We start from the raw sequence: 17,612 nt of genomic DNA, 5'->3' as shown, positions 1-17,612 counted from the left end.
TAATTTAGTTGTTAGCCAGATCTTGGTAGAAAGTTAGAGGAATGGCAGGGAAGGGAGTACAATGTTCCTCCTGCAGGATGTTTGAGGTGAGGGATGCAGTTAGTGTCCCTGCTGATTTTACCTGCAGGAAGTGCTGCCATCTCCAGCTCCTCCAAGACCGAGTTAGGGAACTGGAGCTGGAGTTGGAAGAACTTCGGATCATTCGGGAGGCAGAAGGGGTCATAGATAGCAGCTTCAGGGAATTAGTTACACCAAAGATTGGAGATAGGTGGGTAACTGTAAGAGGGACTGGGAAAAAACAGTCAGTGCAGGGATCCCCTGCGGTCGTTCCCCTGAGAAACAAGTATACCGCTTTGGATACTTGTGGGGGGGACGACTTACCAGGGGTAAGCCATGGGGTACGGGCCTCTGGCACGGAGTCTGTCCCTGTTGCTCAGAAGGGAAGGGGGGAGAGGAGCAGAGCATTAGTAATTGGGGACTCTATAGTCAGGGGCACAGATAGGAGATTTTGTGGGAGCGTGAGAGACTCACGTTTGGTATGTTGCCTCCCAGGTGCAAGGGTACGTGATGTCTCGGATCGTGTTTTCCGGGTCCTTAGGGGGAGGGGGAGCAGCCCCAAGTCGTGGTCCACATTGGCACCAACGACATAGGTAGGAAAGGGGACAAGGATGTCAGGCAGGCTTTCAGGGAGCTAGGATGGAAGCTCAGAACTAGAACAAACAGAGTTGTTATCTCTGGGTTGTTGCCCGTGCCACGTGATAGTGAGATGAGGAATAGGGAGAGAGAGCATTTAAACACGTGGCTACAGGGATGGTGCAGGCGGGAGGGTTTCAGATTTTTGGATAACTGGGGCTCTTTCTGGGGAAGGTGGGACCTCTACAGACAGGATGGTCTACATCTGAACCTGAGGGGCACAAATATCCTGGGGGGGAGATTTGTTAGTGCTCTTTGGGGGGGTTTAAACTAATGCAGCAGGGGCATGGGAACCTGGATTGTAGTTTTAGGGTAAGGGAGAATGAGAGTATAGAGGTCAGGAGCACAGATTTGACGTCGCAGGAGGGGGCCAGCGTTCAGGTAGGTGGTTTGAAGTGTGTCTACTTCAATGCCAGGAGTATACGAAACAAGGTAGGGGAACTGGCAGCGTGGGTTGGTACCTGGGACTTCGATGTTGTGGCCATTTCGGAGACATGGATAGAGCAGGGACAGGAATGGATGTTGCAGGTTCCGGGGTTTAGGTGTTTTAGTAAGCTCAGAGAAGGAGGCAAAAGAGGGGGAGGTGTGGCGCTGCTAGTCAAGACCAGTATTACGGTGGCGGAGAGGATGCTAGATGGGGACTCTTCTTCCGAGGTAGTATTGGCTGAAGTTAGAAACAGGAAAGGAGAGGTCACCCTGTTGGGAGTTTTTTATAGGCCTCCTAATAGTTCTAGGGATGGAGAGGAAAGGATGGCGAAGATGATTCTGGATATGAGCGAAAGTAACAGGGTAGTTATTATGGGAGACTTTAACTTTCCAAATATTGACTGGAAAAGATATAGTTCGAGTACAATAGATGGGTCGTTTTTTGTACAGTGTGTGCAGGAGGGTTTCCTGAAACAATATGTTGACAGGCCAACAAGAGGCGAGGCCACGTTGGATTTGGTTTTGGGTAATGAACCAGGCCAGGTGTTGGATTTGGAGGTAGGAGAGCACTTTGGGGACAGTGACCACAATTCGGTGACGTTTACGTTAATGATGGAAAGGGATAAGTATACACCGCAGGGCAAGAGTTATAGCTGGGGGAAGGGCAATTATGATGCCATTAGACGTGACTTGGGGGGGATAAGGTGGAGAAGTAGGCTGCAAGTGTTGGGCACACTGGATAAGTGGGGCTTGTTCAAGGATCAGCTACTGCGTGTTCTTGATAAGTATGTACCGGTCAGACAGGGAGGAAGGCGTCGAGCGAGGGAACCGTGGTTTACCAGGGAAGTGGAATCTCTTGTTAAGAGGAAGAAGGAGGCCTATGTGAAGATGAAGTGTGAAGTTTCGGTTGGGGCGATGGATAGTTACAAGGTAGCGAGGAAGGATCTAAAGAGAGAGCTAAGACGAGCAAGGAGGGGACATGAGAAGTATTTGGCAGGAAGGATCAAGGAAAACCCAAAAGCTTTCTATAGGTATGTCAGGAATAAGCGAATGACTAGGGAAAGAGTAGGACCAGTCAAGGACAGGGATGGGAAATTGTGTGTGGAGTCTGAAGAGATAGGCGAGATACTAAATGAATATTTTTCGTCAGTATTCACTCAGGAAAAAGATAATGTTGTGGAGGAGAATGCTGAGCCCCAGGCTAATAGAATAGATGGCATTGAGGTACGTAGGGAAGAGGTGTTGGCAATTCTGGACAGGCTGAAAATAGATAAGTCCCCGGGACCTGATGGGATTTATCCTAGGATTATATGGGAGGCCAGGGAAGAGATTGCTGGACCTTTGGCTTTGATTTTTATGTCATCATTGGCTACAGGAATAGTGCCAGAGGACTGGAGGACAGCAAATGTGGTCCCTTTGTTCAAAAAGGGGAGCAGAGACAACCCCGGCAACTATAGACCGGTGAGCCTCACGTCTGTAGTGGGTAAAGTCTTGGAGGGGATTATAAGGGACAAGATTTATAATCATCTAGATAGGAATGATATGATCAGGGATAGTCAGCATGGCTTTGTGAAGGGTAGGTCATGCCTCACAAACCTTATTGAGTTCTTTGCGAAGGTGACTGAACAGGTCGACGAGGGTAGAGCAGTTGATGTGGTGTATATGGATTTCAGCAAAGCGTTTGATAAGGTTCCCCACGGTAGGCTATTGCAAAAAATACGGAGGCTGGGGATTGAGGGTGATTTAGAGATGTGGATCAGAAATTGGCTAGCTGAAAGAAGACAGAGGGTGGTGGTTGATGGGAAATGTTCAGAATGGAGTACAGTCACAAGTGGAGTACCACAAGGATCTGTTCTGGGGCCGTTGCTGTTTGTCATTTTTATCAATGACCTAGAGGAAGGCACAGAAGGGTGGGTGAGTAAATTTGCAGATGATACTAAAGTCGGTGGTGTTGTCGATAGTTTGGAAGGATGTAGCAGGTTACAGAGGGATATAGATAAGCTGCAGAGCTGGGCTGAGAGGTGGCAAATGGAGTTTAATATAGAGAAGTGTGAGGTGATTCACTTTGGAAGGAATAACAGGAATGCGGAATATTTGGCTAATGGTAAAGTTCTTGAAAGTGTGGATGAGCAGAGGGATCTAGGTGTCCATGTACATAGATCCCTGAAAGTTGCCACCCAGGTTGATAGGGTTGTGAAGAAGGCCTATGGAGTGTTGGCCTTTATTGGTAGAGGGATTGAGTTCCGGAGTCGGGAGGTCATGTTGCAGCTGTACAGAACTCTGGTACGGCCGCATTTGGAGTATTGCGTACAGTTCTGGTCACCGCATTATAGGAAGGACGTGGAGGCTTTGGAGCGGGTGCAGAGGAGATTTACCAGGATGTTGCCTGGTATGGAGGGAAAATCTTATGAGGAAAGGCTGACGGACTTGAGGTTGTTTTCGTTGGAGAGAAGAAGGTTAAGAGGAGACTTAATAGAGGCATACAAAATGATCAGGGGGTTGGATAGGGTGGACAGTGAGAGCCTTCTCCCGCGGATGGATATGGCTGGCACGAGGGGACATAACTTTAAACTGAGGGGTAATAGATATAGGACAGAGGTCAGAGGTAGGTTCTTTACGCAAAGAGTAGTGAGGCCGTGGAATGCCCTACCTGCTACAGTAGTGAACTCGCCAACATTGAGGGCATTTAAAAGTTTATTGGATAAACATATGGATGATAATGGCATAGTGTAGGTTAGATGGCTTTTGTTTCGGTGCAACATCGTGGGCCGAAGGGCCTGTACTGCGCTGTATTGTTCTATGTTCTATGTTCTATGTAACAGCCTCCCCGAACAGGCGCCGGAATGTGGCGACTAGGGGCTTTTCACAGTAACTTCATTTGAAGCCTACTCGTGACAATAAACAATTTCATTTCATTCCTTTGTTACTTCCTCAAAGAACGCTAACAGATTTGTCAGTCATGACCTCCCCTTAACAAAGCCGTGCTGACTCAGTCCTATTTTATCATGCACTTCCAAGTACTCTGCGATCTCATCGTAAGTAATGGACTCTAAAATCTTACCAATGACTGAAGTCAGGCTAACGGGCCTATAATTTCTCCTCTTCTGCCTCCCTCCCTTCTTAAACAGCGGTGTTACATTAGCCACTTTCCAGTCCTCTGGGTCCCTTCCGGCCTCCAGTGATTCCTGAAAGTTCACCACCAATGCCTCCACAACCTCCTCAGCTGTCTCTTTTAGAACCCTGGGGTGTAATCCATCTGGTCCAGGTGATTTATCCACCTTCAGATCTTTCAGTTTCCCCAGAACCTTCTCCTTAGTAATGGTCACTGCACTCACCTCTGCCCTGTGATTCTCCTGGAGCTCTGGCATCCCACTGGTGTCTTCCAACGTGAAGACTGATGTAAAGTAACTATTCAGTTCCTCTGCCATTTCTTTGTTTCCTATCATGTCCAATGTCTATTTTTACCTCGGGGATTAAAACAAGTCCATCACAAAAAGCAGTCACAATAATTTACAAACTTTCATTTCACAACTGGATTTGTAATGAAGAGATTATGTTGAACCATTGAGCTGAATGTTTTGAGGAGGTAACTAACATGTGTTTGTGGATGTGGTCTAAATGGACAAAGGCTCTGGACAGAAGATCCATATGAAAGTGCTTAGAATTGGAGGTAACCTTGTGCCATGAGTAAACTTTTTTCTGGGAGGTAGGAGAGGAATTCAGAATAATGGGATCATAGAATTATCATAGAATTTGCAGTGCAGAAGGAGGCCACTCGACCCATCGAGTCTGCGCCGGCTCTTAGAAAGGGCATTCCACTTAAGCTGACACCTCCACCCTACCCCCGTAAACCAGTAACCCCACCAAACCTAAGGGCAATTTATTATGGCCAATCCACTTAACCTGCACATCTTTGGACTATGGGAGGAAACCGGAGCACCCGGATGAAACATGGGGAGAACGTGCAGACTCCGCACAGACAATGACCCAGCCAGGAATCAAACCTGGGAACCTGGAGCTGAGAAGCAACTGTACTAACCACTGTGCTGCCCCCAGCATATGTGACTATCTATGATCTGCATGGCTCTGCATCGCGGCATCAACATTTTTGCCACACTTATTAATGAAGACCCATATATGATTCAGTGTCAACTGCAAACTTGGATATGCAGTTGCCATTAAAAATGCTAGAACATAGAATCTACAGTGCAGAAGGAGGCCTTTCGGCCCATCGATTCTGCACCGACCCACTTAAGCCCTCACTTCCACCCTATCCCCGTAACCCAATAACTGAATAACCCCTCCTAACCTTGTTGGTCACTCAGGGCAATTTATCATGGCCAATCCACCTAACCTGCACGTCTTTGGACTGTGGGAGGAAACCGGAGCACCGGGAGGAAACCCACACAGACACGGGGAGAACGTGCAGACTCCGCACAGACAGTGACCCAGCGAGGAATCGAACCTGGGAATGAACCAGGGCAAGTGATAGATTTGTTAGTGGGGGAGCATTTTGGAGATAGTGACCACAATTCTGTGAGTTTCACTTTAGTAATGGAGAGGGATAGGTGGAGCAACAGGGCAAGGTTTACAATTGGGGGAAGGGTAAATATGATGGTGTCAGACAAGAACTGAAGTGCATAAGTTGGGAACATAGGCTGTCAGGGAAGGACACAATTGAAATATGGAACTCGTTCAAGGAACAGATACTACGTGTCCTTGAGGGAACCATGGTTGACAAGAAAGGTTGAATGTCTTGTTAAGAGGAAGAAGGATACTTATGTAAGGCTGAGGAAACAAGGTTCAGACAGGGTGCTGGAGGGATACAAAATAGCCAGGAGGGAACTGAAGAAAGGGAGTAGGAGAGCTAAGAGAGGGCATGAAAAATCGTCGGCGGGTAGGGTCAAGGAAAATCCCAAGGCCTTTTACACACGTGAGAAATATGAGAATGACTAGAGCGAGGGTAGATCCGATCAAGGACAGTAGCGGGAGATTGTGTATGGAGTCTGAAGAGATAGGAGAGGTCTTGAACGAGTATTTTTCTTCAGTATTTATGAATGAGAGGGGCCATATTGTTGGAGAGGACAGCGTGAAACAGACTGGCAAGACTCGAGGAGATACTTGTTAGGAAGGAAGATGTGTTGGGCATTTTGAAAAACTTGAAGATAGACAAGTCCCCCGGGCCTGGCGGGATATATCCAAGAATTCTATGGGAAGCAAGAGATGAAATTGCAGAGCCGTTGGCAATGATCTTATCGTCCTCACTGTCAACAGTGGTGGTACCAGGGGATTGGAGAGTGGCGAATGTCATGCCCCTGTTCAAAAAAGGGAATAGGGATAACCCTGGGAATTACAGGCCAGTTAGTCTTACTCGGTAGTAGGCAAAGTAATGGAAAGGGTACTGAGGGATAGGATTCTGAGCATCTGGAAAGACACTGCATGATTAGGGATAGTCAGCACGGATTTGTGAGGGGTAAGTCTTGCCTCATAAGTCTTATTGAATTCTTTGAGGAGGTGACCAAGCACGTGGGTGAAGGTAAAGCAGTGGATGTAGTGTACATGGATTTTAGTAAGGCATTTGATAAGGTTCCCCATGGTAGGCTGATGCAGAAAGTAAGGAGGCATGGGATAGTGTGGAATTTGGCCAGTTGGATAACGACCTGGCTAACCGATAGAAGTCAGAGAGTGGTGGTGGATGGCAAATATTCAGCCTGGAGCCCAGTTACCAGTGGCGTACCGTAGGGATCAATTCTGGGTCCTCTACTGTTTGTGATTTTCATTAATGACTTGGATCAGGGAGTTGAAGGGTGGGTCAGTAAATTTGCAGGCGATACGAAGATTGGTGGAGTTGTGGATAGTGAGGAGGGCTGTTGTCGGCTACAAAGAGACATAGATAGGATGCAGAGCTGGGCTGAGAAGTGGCAGATGGCGTTTAACCCTGAAAAGTGTGAGGTTGTCCATTTTGGATGGACAAATATGAATGCGGAACACAGGGTTAACTGTAGGGTTCTTGGCAATGTGGAGGAGCAGAGAGATCTTGGGGTCTATGTTAATAGATCTTTGAAAGTTGCCACTCAAGTGGATAGAGCTGTGAAGAAGGCCTATGGTGCGCTAGCGTTCATTCGCAGAGGGACTGAATTTAAGAGCCGTGAGGTGATGATGCAGCTGTACAAAACCTTGGTAAGGATATATTTGGAGTACTGTGTGCAGTTCTGGTCGCCTCATTTTAGGAAGGATGTGGAAGCTTTGGAAAAGGTGCAAAGAAGATTTATCAGGCTGTTGCCTGGAATCTTGCATGGTCTTACAAGGAAAGGTTGAGGGTGCTAGGCCTTTTCTCATTAGAATGGAGAAGGATGAGGGGTGACTTGATAGAGGTTCATAGGATGATCAGGGGAATAGATAGAGTAGATAGTCAGAGACTTTTTCCTCGGGTGGAACAAACCATTACAAGGGGACATAAATTTAGGGTGAATGGTGGAAGATATGGGGGGGGATGTCAGAGGTAGGTTCTTCACCCAGAGAGTAGTGGGGGGCATGGAATGCACTGCCTGTGGAAGTAGTTGAGTCGGAAACATTAGGGACCTTCAAGCGGCTATTGGATAGGTTCATGGATTACGGCTGGGGTGTAGATTGATTTGTTCTTAATCTAGGACAAAAGTTCGGCACAACATCGTGGGCCGAAGGGCCTGTTCTGTGCTGTATATTCCATGTTCTAAATAGGGAGTGTGTTGTGGACAATGGCTCTTTCAGAGGCTCTGAAGTTGTTGGGGGTGGAGACGGTCACACATCGTACCTTACGGACAGAGACTAAAAGCAGACTGTTAGATTTGGCAAACACATTGCAGTTAACATTAGCTGACAAAATGAGAAAAGGTGAGGTAATTATGGCGGTGGCTCAGCATTTAAAGCTGCCTGAAATACAGTTTAACTCATTGGAAAGGGCAAAAATTCAGTTACAGATCATGCAACTTGAACATGAGAAAGAATTAAAGCAGCTTGAATATGAAAGAGAGAGAGAGGAAAGAGAGAGAGAGAGAAAAAGAGAGAGAGAGGAAAAAGAAAGAGTGAGAGGGAAAAAGAAAGAGAGAGAGAGGGGGAAAAGAAAGAGAGAGATAGAGAGGACTAAGAAAAGGAGAGTGAAGAAAGGAGAAAAGAACGAATAGCCCTAGCAGCACAAAAAGAAAGAGAAAGGGAGATACAGATCAGGGAAACGGTAAAGAGAGAGAGTTTGAACTTCAGAAAATGGCCAGGAAACAAGACGCTCAGTTAAAATTGGCAGACGTAAAGGGAAATGTACGGTTTGAGGGATGAGGATAGTGAGAAAGAGCGTCAAAGTCAAAGGCTTGGTGGGAATCTATTTAAATATGTCCAAGCATTGCCAAGGTTTGATGAGAAGGAGGTAGAAGCCTTTTTCATTTGATTTGAGAAGGTAGCTAAACAAATGAAATGGCCAGAGGACATGTGGGTATTACTGATTCAAGCCATGCTGGTAGGTAGGGCTAGTGAAGTGTTTGCATCACTACCGGAGGAGGTATCTGGGACATATGGGGAGGGGACAAAATCCATCTTGGGTGCATACGAACTAGTGCCTGAAGCCTACAGACAAAGGTTTAGAAATTTAAGGAAAGAATTTGGTCAAACATACATGGAGTTTGAAAGGCTCAAACGGTAATTTTGCTAGGTGGATAAGGGCTTTGATAATAGACCAAACGTATGAAGCTGTCAGAGAAATTATACTTTTGGAGGAGTTTAAAAATTCAATTCCCGATGTAGTGAGAACTCATCTGGAAGAGCAGAGGGTTAAAACTGCGAGATTAGCAGCAACAATGGCAGATGATTATGAATTAGTTCATAAATCAAAGCTTGTTTTCCAACATCAGTTTCAGCCTGTGAGGGATAGAAACTGGGGACATGAGAAATACTCAAGTGGTAAAGGTAAAAGTGATCTGATGAGAGATAATAAGGAGAGTGTACCTTAGACTAAAAAAGAAATCCAGGAGGGTGGAAGAGACATGAAAAGTTTAAAATGTTTTCACTGTAATAAACTAGGCCATGTAAAGCCACAGTGTTGGTGGCTGATGTGGTAAAACAGGATAAGACAGTGAGTTTGATAAAGTGGTAAAGGAAAGGCCAAGTGAAGCGAAGGAGGTGCAAAAGATTGTACAGCCTGATCAAGAGGTGATTGATAAGAAGGTGGCAGATCTCTTTAAATAATTTACTTGTGTGGGTAAAGTTTACTCATGGATATCAGGAGGAGCAGGTAAAGAAGTCACAATTTTAAGAGATACGGGAGCTAGTCAATCTTTAATGGTAATAGATGAGGAGTTATGTAGTTTGGGAAGGATATTGCCAGAAAAGGTGGTAATATGTAGAATTCAGGGTGAGAGGAGTAGTGTTCCATTATATAAGGTAAGGTTGGAAAGTCCAGTGAAGAGTGGTGTAGTGGTAGTAGGAGTAATAGAGAAACTATCTTGTCCAGGAATTGTTTACCTTGGGGAATGATATAGCTGGATCGCAGATGGGAGAGATGCCTACTGTGGTGGATAAGCCAGTGGAAAATCAGTATCCTGTGATTTTTCCGGATTGTGTAGTGACAAGGTCGCAAAGTTACAGGTTAAAGACAAGAGGAGAAATCAAAGAGTGAAGATGAAGTTGAAGTGCCATTATCAGAAACGATTTTTGATCAGATGGTTGAAAAAGAACAAGAACAGGTGGTGGATGAGGCGGATATTTTTAGTTCAGGAAAATTGGCGGAGTTACAACAGAACGATTTAGAAATAAAACAGATGTATCAGAAATCATATACGGAAGAGGAATCTTAGTGTATACCAGAGTGTTATTATCGCAAAAGTGATGTCTTGATGAGAAAATGGAGACCTTTACATATGCAGGCGGATGAAAAGTGGGCAGAAGTTCATCAAGTAGTTTTGCCGGTAGGGTACAGAAAGGAGGTGTTGAGAGTTGCACATGAGGTACTAGTGGGAGGTCATTTGGGAATAAGGAAAACTCAAGCTAAAATACAAAAACGTTTTTATTGGCCTGGACTACATAAAGATGTAGTTAAATTTTGTCAGTCTTGTCACACATGTAAAGTGATAGGGAAACCTCAAGCAGTGATAAAACCAGCGCCCTTATACCCATTCCAGCATTGGAGGAACCTTTTAAAAGGGTCCTAATTGATTGCGTAGAACCGCTTCCTAAAACAAAAAGTGGGAATCAATATCTTTCGACGATAATGGATGTGTCTACTAGGTTTCCAGAGGCCATTCCAGTACGTAATATTACAGCTAAAAAGATTGTGGAGGAGTTACTTAAATTCTTTACTAGATATGGACTACCCACAGAAATACAATCGGATCAAGGATCAAATTTTACCTCAAGGTCTTTCAAAGAAGTTATGGATAGCTTAGAAATAAAACAATTTAAATCAACTGCGTACCATCCAGAATCGGAGGGAGCGTTAGAAAGGTGGCATCAGCCATTAAAGACAATGTTGAGGGCTCATTGTCACTATTATCTAGAGGATTGGGATAAAGGAAATCCATTCGTACTGTTTGCAATTCGGGATGCACCTAATGAGTCAACCAAATTCAGTCCTTTTCAACTAACTTTTGGTCATGAGGTAAGAGGACCACTTCAATTGATTGAGGAAAAATTGGTGAGTGAGAAATCGGAAATTATCATCATTGGATTACGTGTCAAATTTTAGGGAACGATTAAATAGAGCAGGGGAATTGGCTAGACAACATTTAAAAGTTGCACAAAATGTGATGAAACGGGTAGCGGACAAGAAATCCAAAGGTCGTAGTTTTGCCAGTGGAGATAAAGTCATAGTATTGTTACCAGTGGTTTTGTGGACCTTATCAGATTGAAAGGAAATTAACTGAGGTGAATTATGTGGTTAAAAACACCAGATAGAAGGAAGACTCACTGAGTGTGTCACATGAATATGCTTGAAAGGTACTTTGAAAGGGAAGGAGAGAAAAAAAAGGTTTTAATGATTCCAACTCAAAGTGTTGAACCAAATCCAGATGACATACCTCAAATTAAATTGGAAAATGAGGATGTTCTTAAAAATTGGGACAAATTGTTGAGTTGCCTTCCAGAGGAAAAACGGACTGACCTGAGTTATTGATATCACATGGGCAAGTTTGTAGAGATAAATTGGGAAGTACTAGATTGGCTATACATGATGTAGATGTGGAAAATGCTGTTCCAATCAAACAACATCCATTCAGACTTAACCCTTTAAAATTGGCACAGGTTAACAAAGAGATTGAGAGTATGCTTAAGTATGGCATAATTGAAGTGGGTTGCAGCCAATGGAGCTCACCCATAGTGATGGTACCAAAACCAGATGGTACCCAACAGTTGTGTGTGGACTATAGAAAGGTTAATGCAGTTACAAGAATGGACTCTTATCCTATCCGACGTTTGGAGGATTGCATTGAGAAAGTGGGACAATCAGCTTTTATTTCTAAACTGGATTTACTTAAAGGTTACTGGCAGGTACCTTTATCCGAAAGGGTGAAGGAGATTTCAGCTTTTGTGACTCCAGATGGTATATATCAATTCAAAGTTATGCCATTTAGCATGAAAAACACTCCAGCCACATTTCAACGGTTAACTAACAAAGTCGTTTCAGGATTACCCAATTGTGCGGTATACATCGACGATCCGGTAATTTTCAGCCAGACATGGAAAGAACATTTAAAACATCTGATGGAGTTATTCGATTGACGTGTTTGGTGATAAACCTAGCCAAAGTTATTTTGGAAAAGCCCAAGTCACTTTCCTTGGCCATCGAATCTGACAGGGTCGAATGGTCACACGGGAAAACCAACAGTTATTGAGGAGTTTCCGATACCCTCGATACAAAGGGAAATAATGCGATTTCTTGGCATGAGTGGGTTTGATCGATCATTTGTGTCAACTTTTTGTAGCATTGTTGCTCCACTGAAGGGCTTGCTGAAGAAGCGTAAAAAATTTCAGTGGACAGTGGACTTTCAACAGGCATTTGACTGCCTGAAAGCTGTGATAACCAATGCTCCTGTGTTGGAGAATTACAAGGGACTCTGCGATCAGATTGAACTAAAGTATCTGACTTTAAAGAGAAATGCTGAGGCGTAGAGAAATGGATGGATCGTGCAAAGACCTTCTTGTTCAAAGCGACTGTCAATCGAGAAGGATTCCAGTTGGAGGAAGAAAGAAAAATGGACTATATTATTATACCTCTTTGCGTGTGTTGTTTTTTTAAAACGAAAAAGTATATTTACTGTGTGCATTTCTTAAAGGATAGTGAAAAGGTGAAAAATGAAACCATCTTGAAGTTGATGGTTTATTTTTTTTCTTAGGGGGAGGTGTCACGTGAGAGTACCTTTAAGAAATGGGTGTGTATATAAATATCTGTAGTGATAGTACCTTTAAATAATGGGTGTTTATTACGGCAGTGATGTCAGAGAGTGGGTGGATCTGGGCTGTCTGTCAGCTTTTTACTTTCGCTTTTGGCTTTTTGCTGCAGGGTAGGTTTGGTTTCATTTTAGTTTTGGAGAAGCTGAAATCACAGCAGGATGTGTGTGAATCTCTGCAAGCTTATGAATGTCCATTTGCTGATTTCATCGTGGTAACTGTTCTCAAAAGTGAATTTAAACCTGATCTTTGTGTTAAAAGGGTCTTTTGTCTTCTGAATGTTGTTTGGGAATTTATTAAGAATTACTTAGTGTTGTATTCTTTGGGGGTTGTATCTGAATTGATGGTTGCTAAGATGTTCACTGCATGTTGTAAAAAGGTTAACTTGAGTTCATAGAATAAACATTGTTTTGCTTTAAAAAATACTTTTCCATTTCTGCTGTACCACACCTGTAGAGTGGGCCGTGTGCTCCCCATACCACAATCTATTAAAAGTTGTAGGTCAGGTGAACTCCATGATACACTTTGGGGTTCTCTAAACCCTGGCCCAGAATAAAGGATACAAAATATGAGAATCACAGCCAGATAGCGATGCCCAGCAAATGGATGTCCCCTGAAAAATTAGAAATATTTTGCAAATTAAAAACATTTCTCTTACTTTGTTAAATAGCCTCGCACAACACAGGTTAGAAGTGTAACATTCCATTTATTATTGAGGACAGCTGTAATACAATAATCTGAACACTTGTCAGATTTTTATCCACTAAATGAGTTGGTAATCTGTGTGTCAACCCTGCCCGACTGTTTGGGAGAAGATCAATTGTGCAGTATCATAAAACCACCTTATACGAGCTGCATTTTCCATGACTAAGTCCATGGTGTATTATTCTTCATCAAAGCTCAAATGATCAAATCCAGTGCCTACCCTTCCTTCTCCAGGACATTTATGGTTTAGTTCCTTTCAAGGAGTCTGACGAACAAGGTAGATGAGTTGAAGATACAAATTAAAACATGGGGATATTATGTAATTGCTGTCACTGAGGCATGGTGAGAGAGGGGCAGGATTAGCAGCTCAATATTCCAGGATACAGGATCTTCAGGCGAGATAGACAAGGAGGTAAAAGTGGAGGGGGTGTCTCACATTTGATCAGGGAATCAATTACAGCAGTAAGGAGGGACGTCATCTTTGAAGACTCTTCAACTGAAATCATATGGCTAGAACTTAAAAACCAAAAAGAGTGTTTGTTGGCCCCCTTACAGTCCGAGAGAAATAGAAGATTATTATGGAAAAGGACAAGGATGGGCCTGAGCTCAATGTTTTAAACTGGGGGAAGGCCGATTTTAATAAGATCAGCTATGATATGGCCAGATATCATATGGGGCGGGTTTCTCTCAGCCTAGGCCGGGCCGAAGAATCGCCGGGACGGGCGTGAATCGCGCGACACTGCCCCGATGCCGGTCCGCTGATTCTCCGGAGAGCGAAGAATCGCCGGCGTTGGCGCCAGTCAGAGACCGCTCCATGCGCCCCCCCCCCCCCCCGCCCCCCCCCCCCGGCGATTCTTGGCCCGGGATGGGCAGAGCGGCCAGGCAAAAAAAAACGAGTCCCGCCAGAGCCGGTCACACCTGGTCTAACCCGGCGGGACCTCGGCGTGGATGCATCCAGGGGCGGCCTGGTGGTAGCGGGCGGGAGGGGCCTCTGTTGTGGCCTGGTCTGCGATCGTGGTCTACCGATCAGCGGCCCACCGATCAGCGGCCCGGCCTCTCGGGCTGGGGACCTCTTTTGTTCCATGCCGGCACCTGTAGCCCTACGCCATGTTGCTTCGGGGGCAGTGCGGCGAAGAGAGCCACTGCGCGTCGCCGGTCCCACTGCGCATGCGCAGACCCGCGGCGCCCATCTGACGCCGGGATCGGCAGGTGGAGCGGCGTGGGTCGCTCCATTGTCCTGCTGGCCCCTTGTAGGGGTCAGATTTGCTGCTCCTGAGGCCATGTTGACGCCGTCGAGAAACACGGCGGCGTCAACACTTACCCTCCAGATCAGAGAATCCCTCCCCCTATGGAGGCGATTGGGGGCTTTTCACAGTAACTTCATACTTGTGACAATAAAAGGTTATTATTATTTAATATCAACCTGTTCGAGTCTATTAGCCTGGTTCACGCTGTTCTCATGAGCATCAAGGTCCCTCTCTCTCGTAAATACTGAAGCAAAATATTCATTTAGGGCCGCCCCCATCTCCTCAGACTCCAGGCACAAGTTCCCTCCACTATCCCTGATCGGCCCTGCTCTCACTCTGATCATTCTCTTATTTCTCACATAACTGTAGAACGCCTTGGGGTTTTCCCTAATCCTTCACGCCAGGGCTTTTTCATGCCCCCTTCTAGCTCCCCTAAGTCCATTTTTGAGTTCCTTCCTCGCTACCTTGTAACCCTCTAGAGCCGTGCCAGATCCTTGTTTCCTCAACCTCACGTAAGCTTCCTTCTTCCTCTTGACCAGAAGCTCCACTTCTCTTGTCATCCAAGGCTCCTTCACCTTACCATTCCTTCCTCGTCTCAGTGGGACAAAACTATCCAGCACTCGCAGCAAGTGCTCCTTAAACAATCCCCACATTACAAAGAACAAAGAAATGTACCGCACAGGAACTGGCCCTTCGGCCCTCCAAGCCCGTGCCGACCATGCTGCCCGACTAAACTACAATCTTCTACACTTCCTGGGTCCGTATCCCTCTATTCCCATCCTATTCATGTATTTGTCAAGATGCCCCTTAAATGTCACTATCGTCCCTGCTTCCACCACCTCCTCCGGTAGCGAGTTCCAGGCACCCACTACCCTCTGCGTAAAAAACTTGCCTCGTACATCTACTCTAAACCTTGCCCCTCTCACCTTAAACCTATGCCCCCTAGTAATTGACCCCTCTACCCTGGGGAAAAGCCTCTGACTATCCACTCTGTCTATGCCCCTCATAATTTTGTAGACCTCTATCAGGGCTCCCCTCAACCTCCTTCATTTCAGTGAGAACAAACCGAGTTTATTCAACCGCTCCTCATAGCTAATGCCCTCCATACCAGGCAACATTCTGGAAAATCTCTTCTGCACCCTCTCTAAAGCCTCCACATCCTTCTGGTAGTGTGGCGACCAGAATTGAACACTATACTCCAAGTGTGGCCTGGTCTGCATTTCCCCAAGAACAACTGTTCCCACTTAATGCTCCTCAGCTCCTGTCTAATAACAGTATAATTTCCCTTCCCCCAATTAAGTACCTTCCCATACTGTCTGTTCCTATCCCTCTCCATGACTATGGTAACGGCCAAGGAGTTGTGGTCACTATCACCGAAATGCTCTCCCACCGAGACATCTGACACCTGGCCTGGTTCGTTGCCAAGCACCAAATCCAATATGGCCTCCCCCCCTAGTTGGCCTATCTACATATTGAGTCAGGAATCCTTCCTGTACACACCTGACAAAATTTGCTCCAAACCATTTGCAGCAAGGAGGTTCCAGACAATATTAGTCACCCATGACAACAACTCTGTTACTTCTGCACTTTTCCAAGGTCTGCCGCCCAATCTGTTCCTCCATCTCTCTGCTGCTATTGGGGGGACTATAGAAAACTCCCAATAAAGTGACTGCCTCGTTCTTGTTTCTGATTTCCACCCATTCTGACTCAGTAGACAAACCCTCCTCAACTACCTCCTTTTCTGCAGCTGTGATGCACTCCTTAATTAACAGTGCCACACCCCCTCCTCTTTTACCTCCCTCCCTATTCTTCTTAAAACATCTAAACCCCGGAACATCTAACAACCGTTCCTGCCCCTGTGAAATCCCTGACTCCGTAATGGCCACAACATCGTAGTTCCAAGTACTGGTCCATGCTCTTAAGTTCATCTCCCTTATTCCTGACACGCCTTGCGTTGAAACAAGACACACTTTAACCCAATCCACTGAGTGCAACTTTGCCCTATCAACTGTCTATCCTTCCTCTCAGACTTGCTGCATACTATATCCAGAGATCACTACTCTGCTGGTCCAGCTCTTTAGCTTCCAACCTAACTCCCTAAATTCACTTTTTAGATCCTCATCCCTTTTCTTAGCTATGTCGTTGGTGCCTATGTGCACCACGACTTCTGGTTGCTCCCCCTCCCCCTTAAGAATCCTGTAGACTCGATCCGAGACATCCCTGACCCTGGCATCCGGTAAGCAACGTACCTTCTGGGAGTCTCGTTCGCGACCACAGAATCTCCTATCTATTCCCCTAACCATTGAGTCTCCTATCACTGTTGCTTTTCTATTCTTCTGAGTCACAGAGTCAGACTCAGTGCCAGAGACCTGGCTGCTAGGGTCTTCCCCCGGTAGGTCATCCCCCCCAACAGCATCCAAAACGGTATCCTTGTTTCGAAGGGGAACGGCCACAGGGGATCCCTGCACAGTCTGCCCGTTCGTTTTCCTTCCCTTGATTGTAACCCAGCTACTCTTGTCCTGTACCTTGGGTGTGGCTACCTCCCTGTAACTCCTCTCTATCACCCCCTCTGCCTCCCGGATGATCCGTAATTGCTTCACTCCAGTTCCCTAAACCGGTGTCTGAGGAGCTGGAGTTGGGTGCACTTCCCGCAGATGTAGTCAGTGGGGACACCAGTGGTGTCCCTCAGCACCAACATTCTACAGGAGGAGCATGCAATTGCCCTAGCCTCCATCCCCTCCGATCTGAATTCCCAAAGAGATTTAAAAGAAAAAAAAAGATTCATCCCCCTTTAGGCCCTTTAAAAAAAAATTTAAAAAAAAAATATATATACTGCTGCGTCTCTCTCAAGTGAACCCTCTAAAATAAAGGAAAATCCTAAGTTGCTTTACAAGTAGATTAAGGATAAAAGGATAACAAGGAAAAGAGTAGGGCCCATTAAGGACCACAGTGCTAATTGTGTGTGGGGGCGGAGGACGAAAAGTAGGGTTCTAAATGAATACTTTGTGTTGGTGTTCACTCGTGAGAGGGACGGTGCAGGTATAGAAATCAGGGAGAAGGATGGTGATAAAATTAAAGAGATAACATAGGCAGAGAGGAGGTTCTGAATGGTCTGGCAGGCTTAAAAGTAGG

At 45.5% G+C, this 17,612-nt stretch overlaps 1 protein-coding gene across 3 annotated transcripts in view; it reads right to left on the bottom strand.

Moving 5' to 3' along the window:
* Nucleotides 1–17,612, bottom strand: part of LOC140398912 (DDB1- and CUL4-associated factor 4-like) — a 282,089-nt gene that overhangs the window by 91,108 nt on the left and 173,369 nt on the right. For all 3 annotated transcript variants that reach the window (XM_072487889.1, XM_072487908.1, XM_072487899.1), the window contains one exon: nt 13,092–13,141. In XM_072487889.1, the coding sequence (XP_072343990.1) occupies nt 13,092–13,141 (50 nt within the window). The remainder of the gene's footprint in view (nt 1–13,091; nt 13,142–17,612) is intronic.

This window comes from Scyliorhinus torazame, chromosome 2 (assembly GCF_047496885.1).
Source record: "Scyliorhinus torazame isolate Kashiwa2021f chromosome 2, sScyTor2.1, whole genome shotgun sequence".
Taxonomy (NCBI): Eukaryota; Metazoa; Chordata; class Chondrichthyes; order Carcharhiniformes; family Scyliorhinidae; genus Scyliorhinus; species Scyliorhinus torazame.
This window is presented reverse-complemented; position numbering and strand designations above follow the sequence as displayed.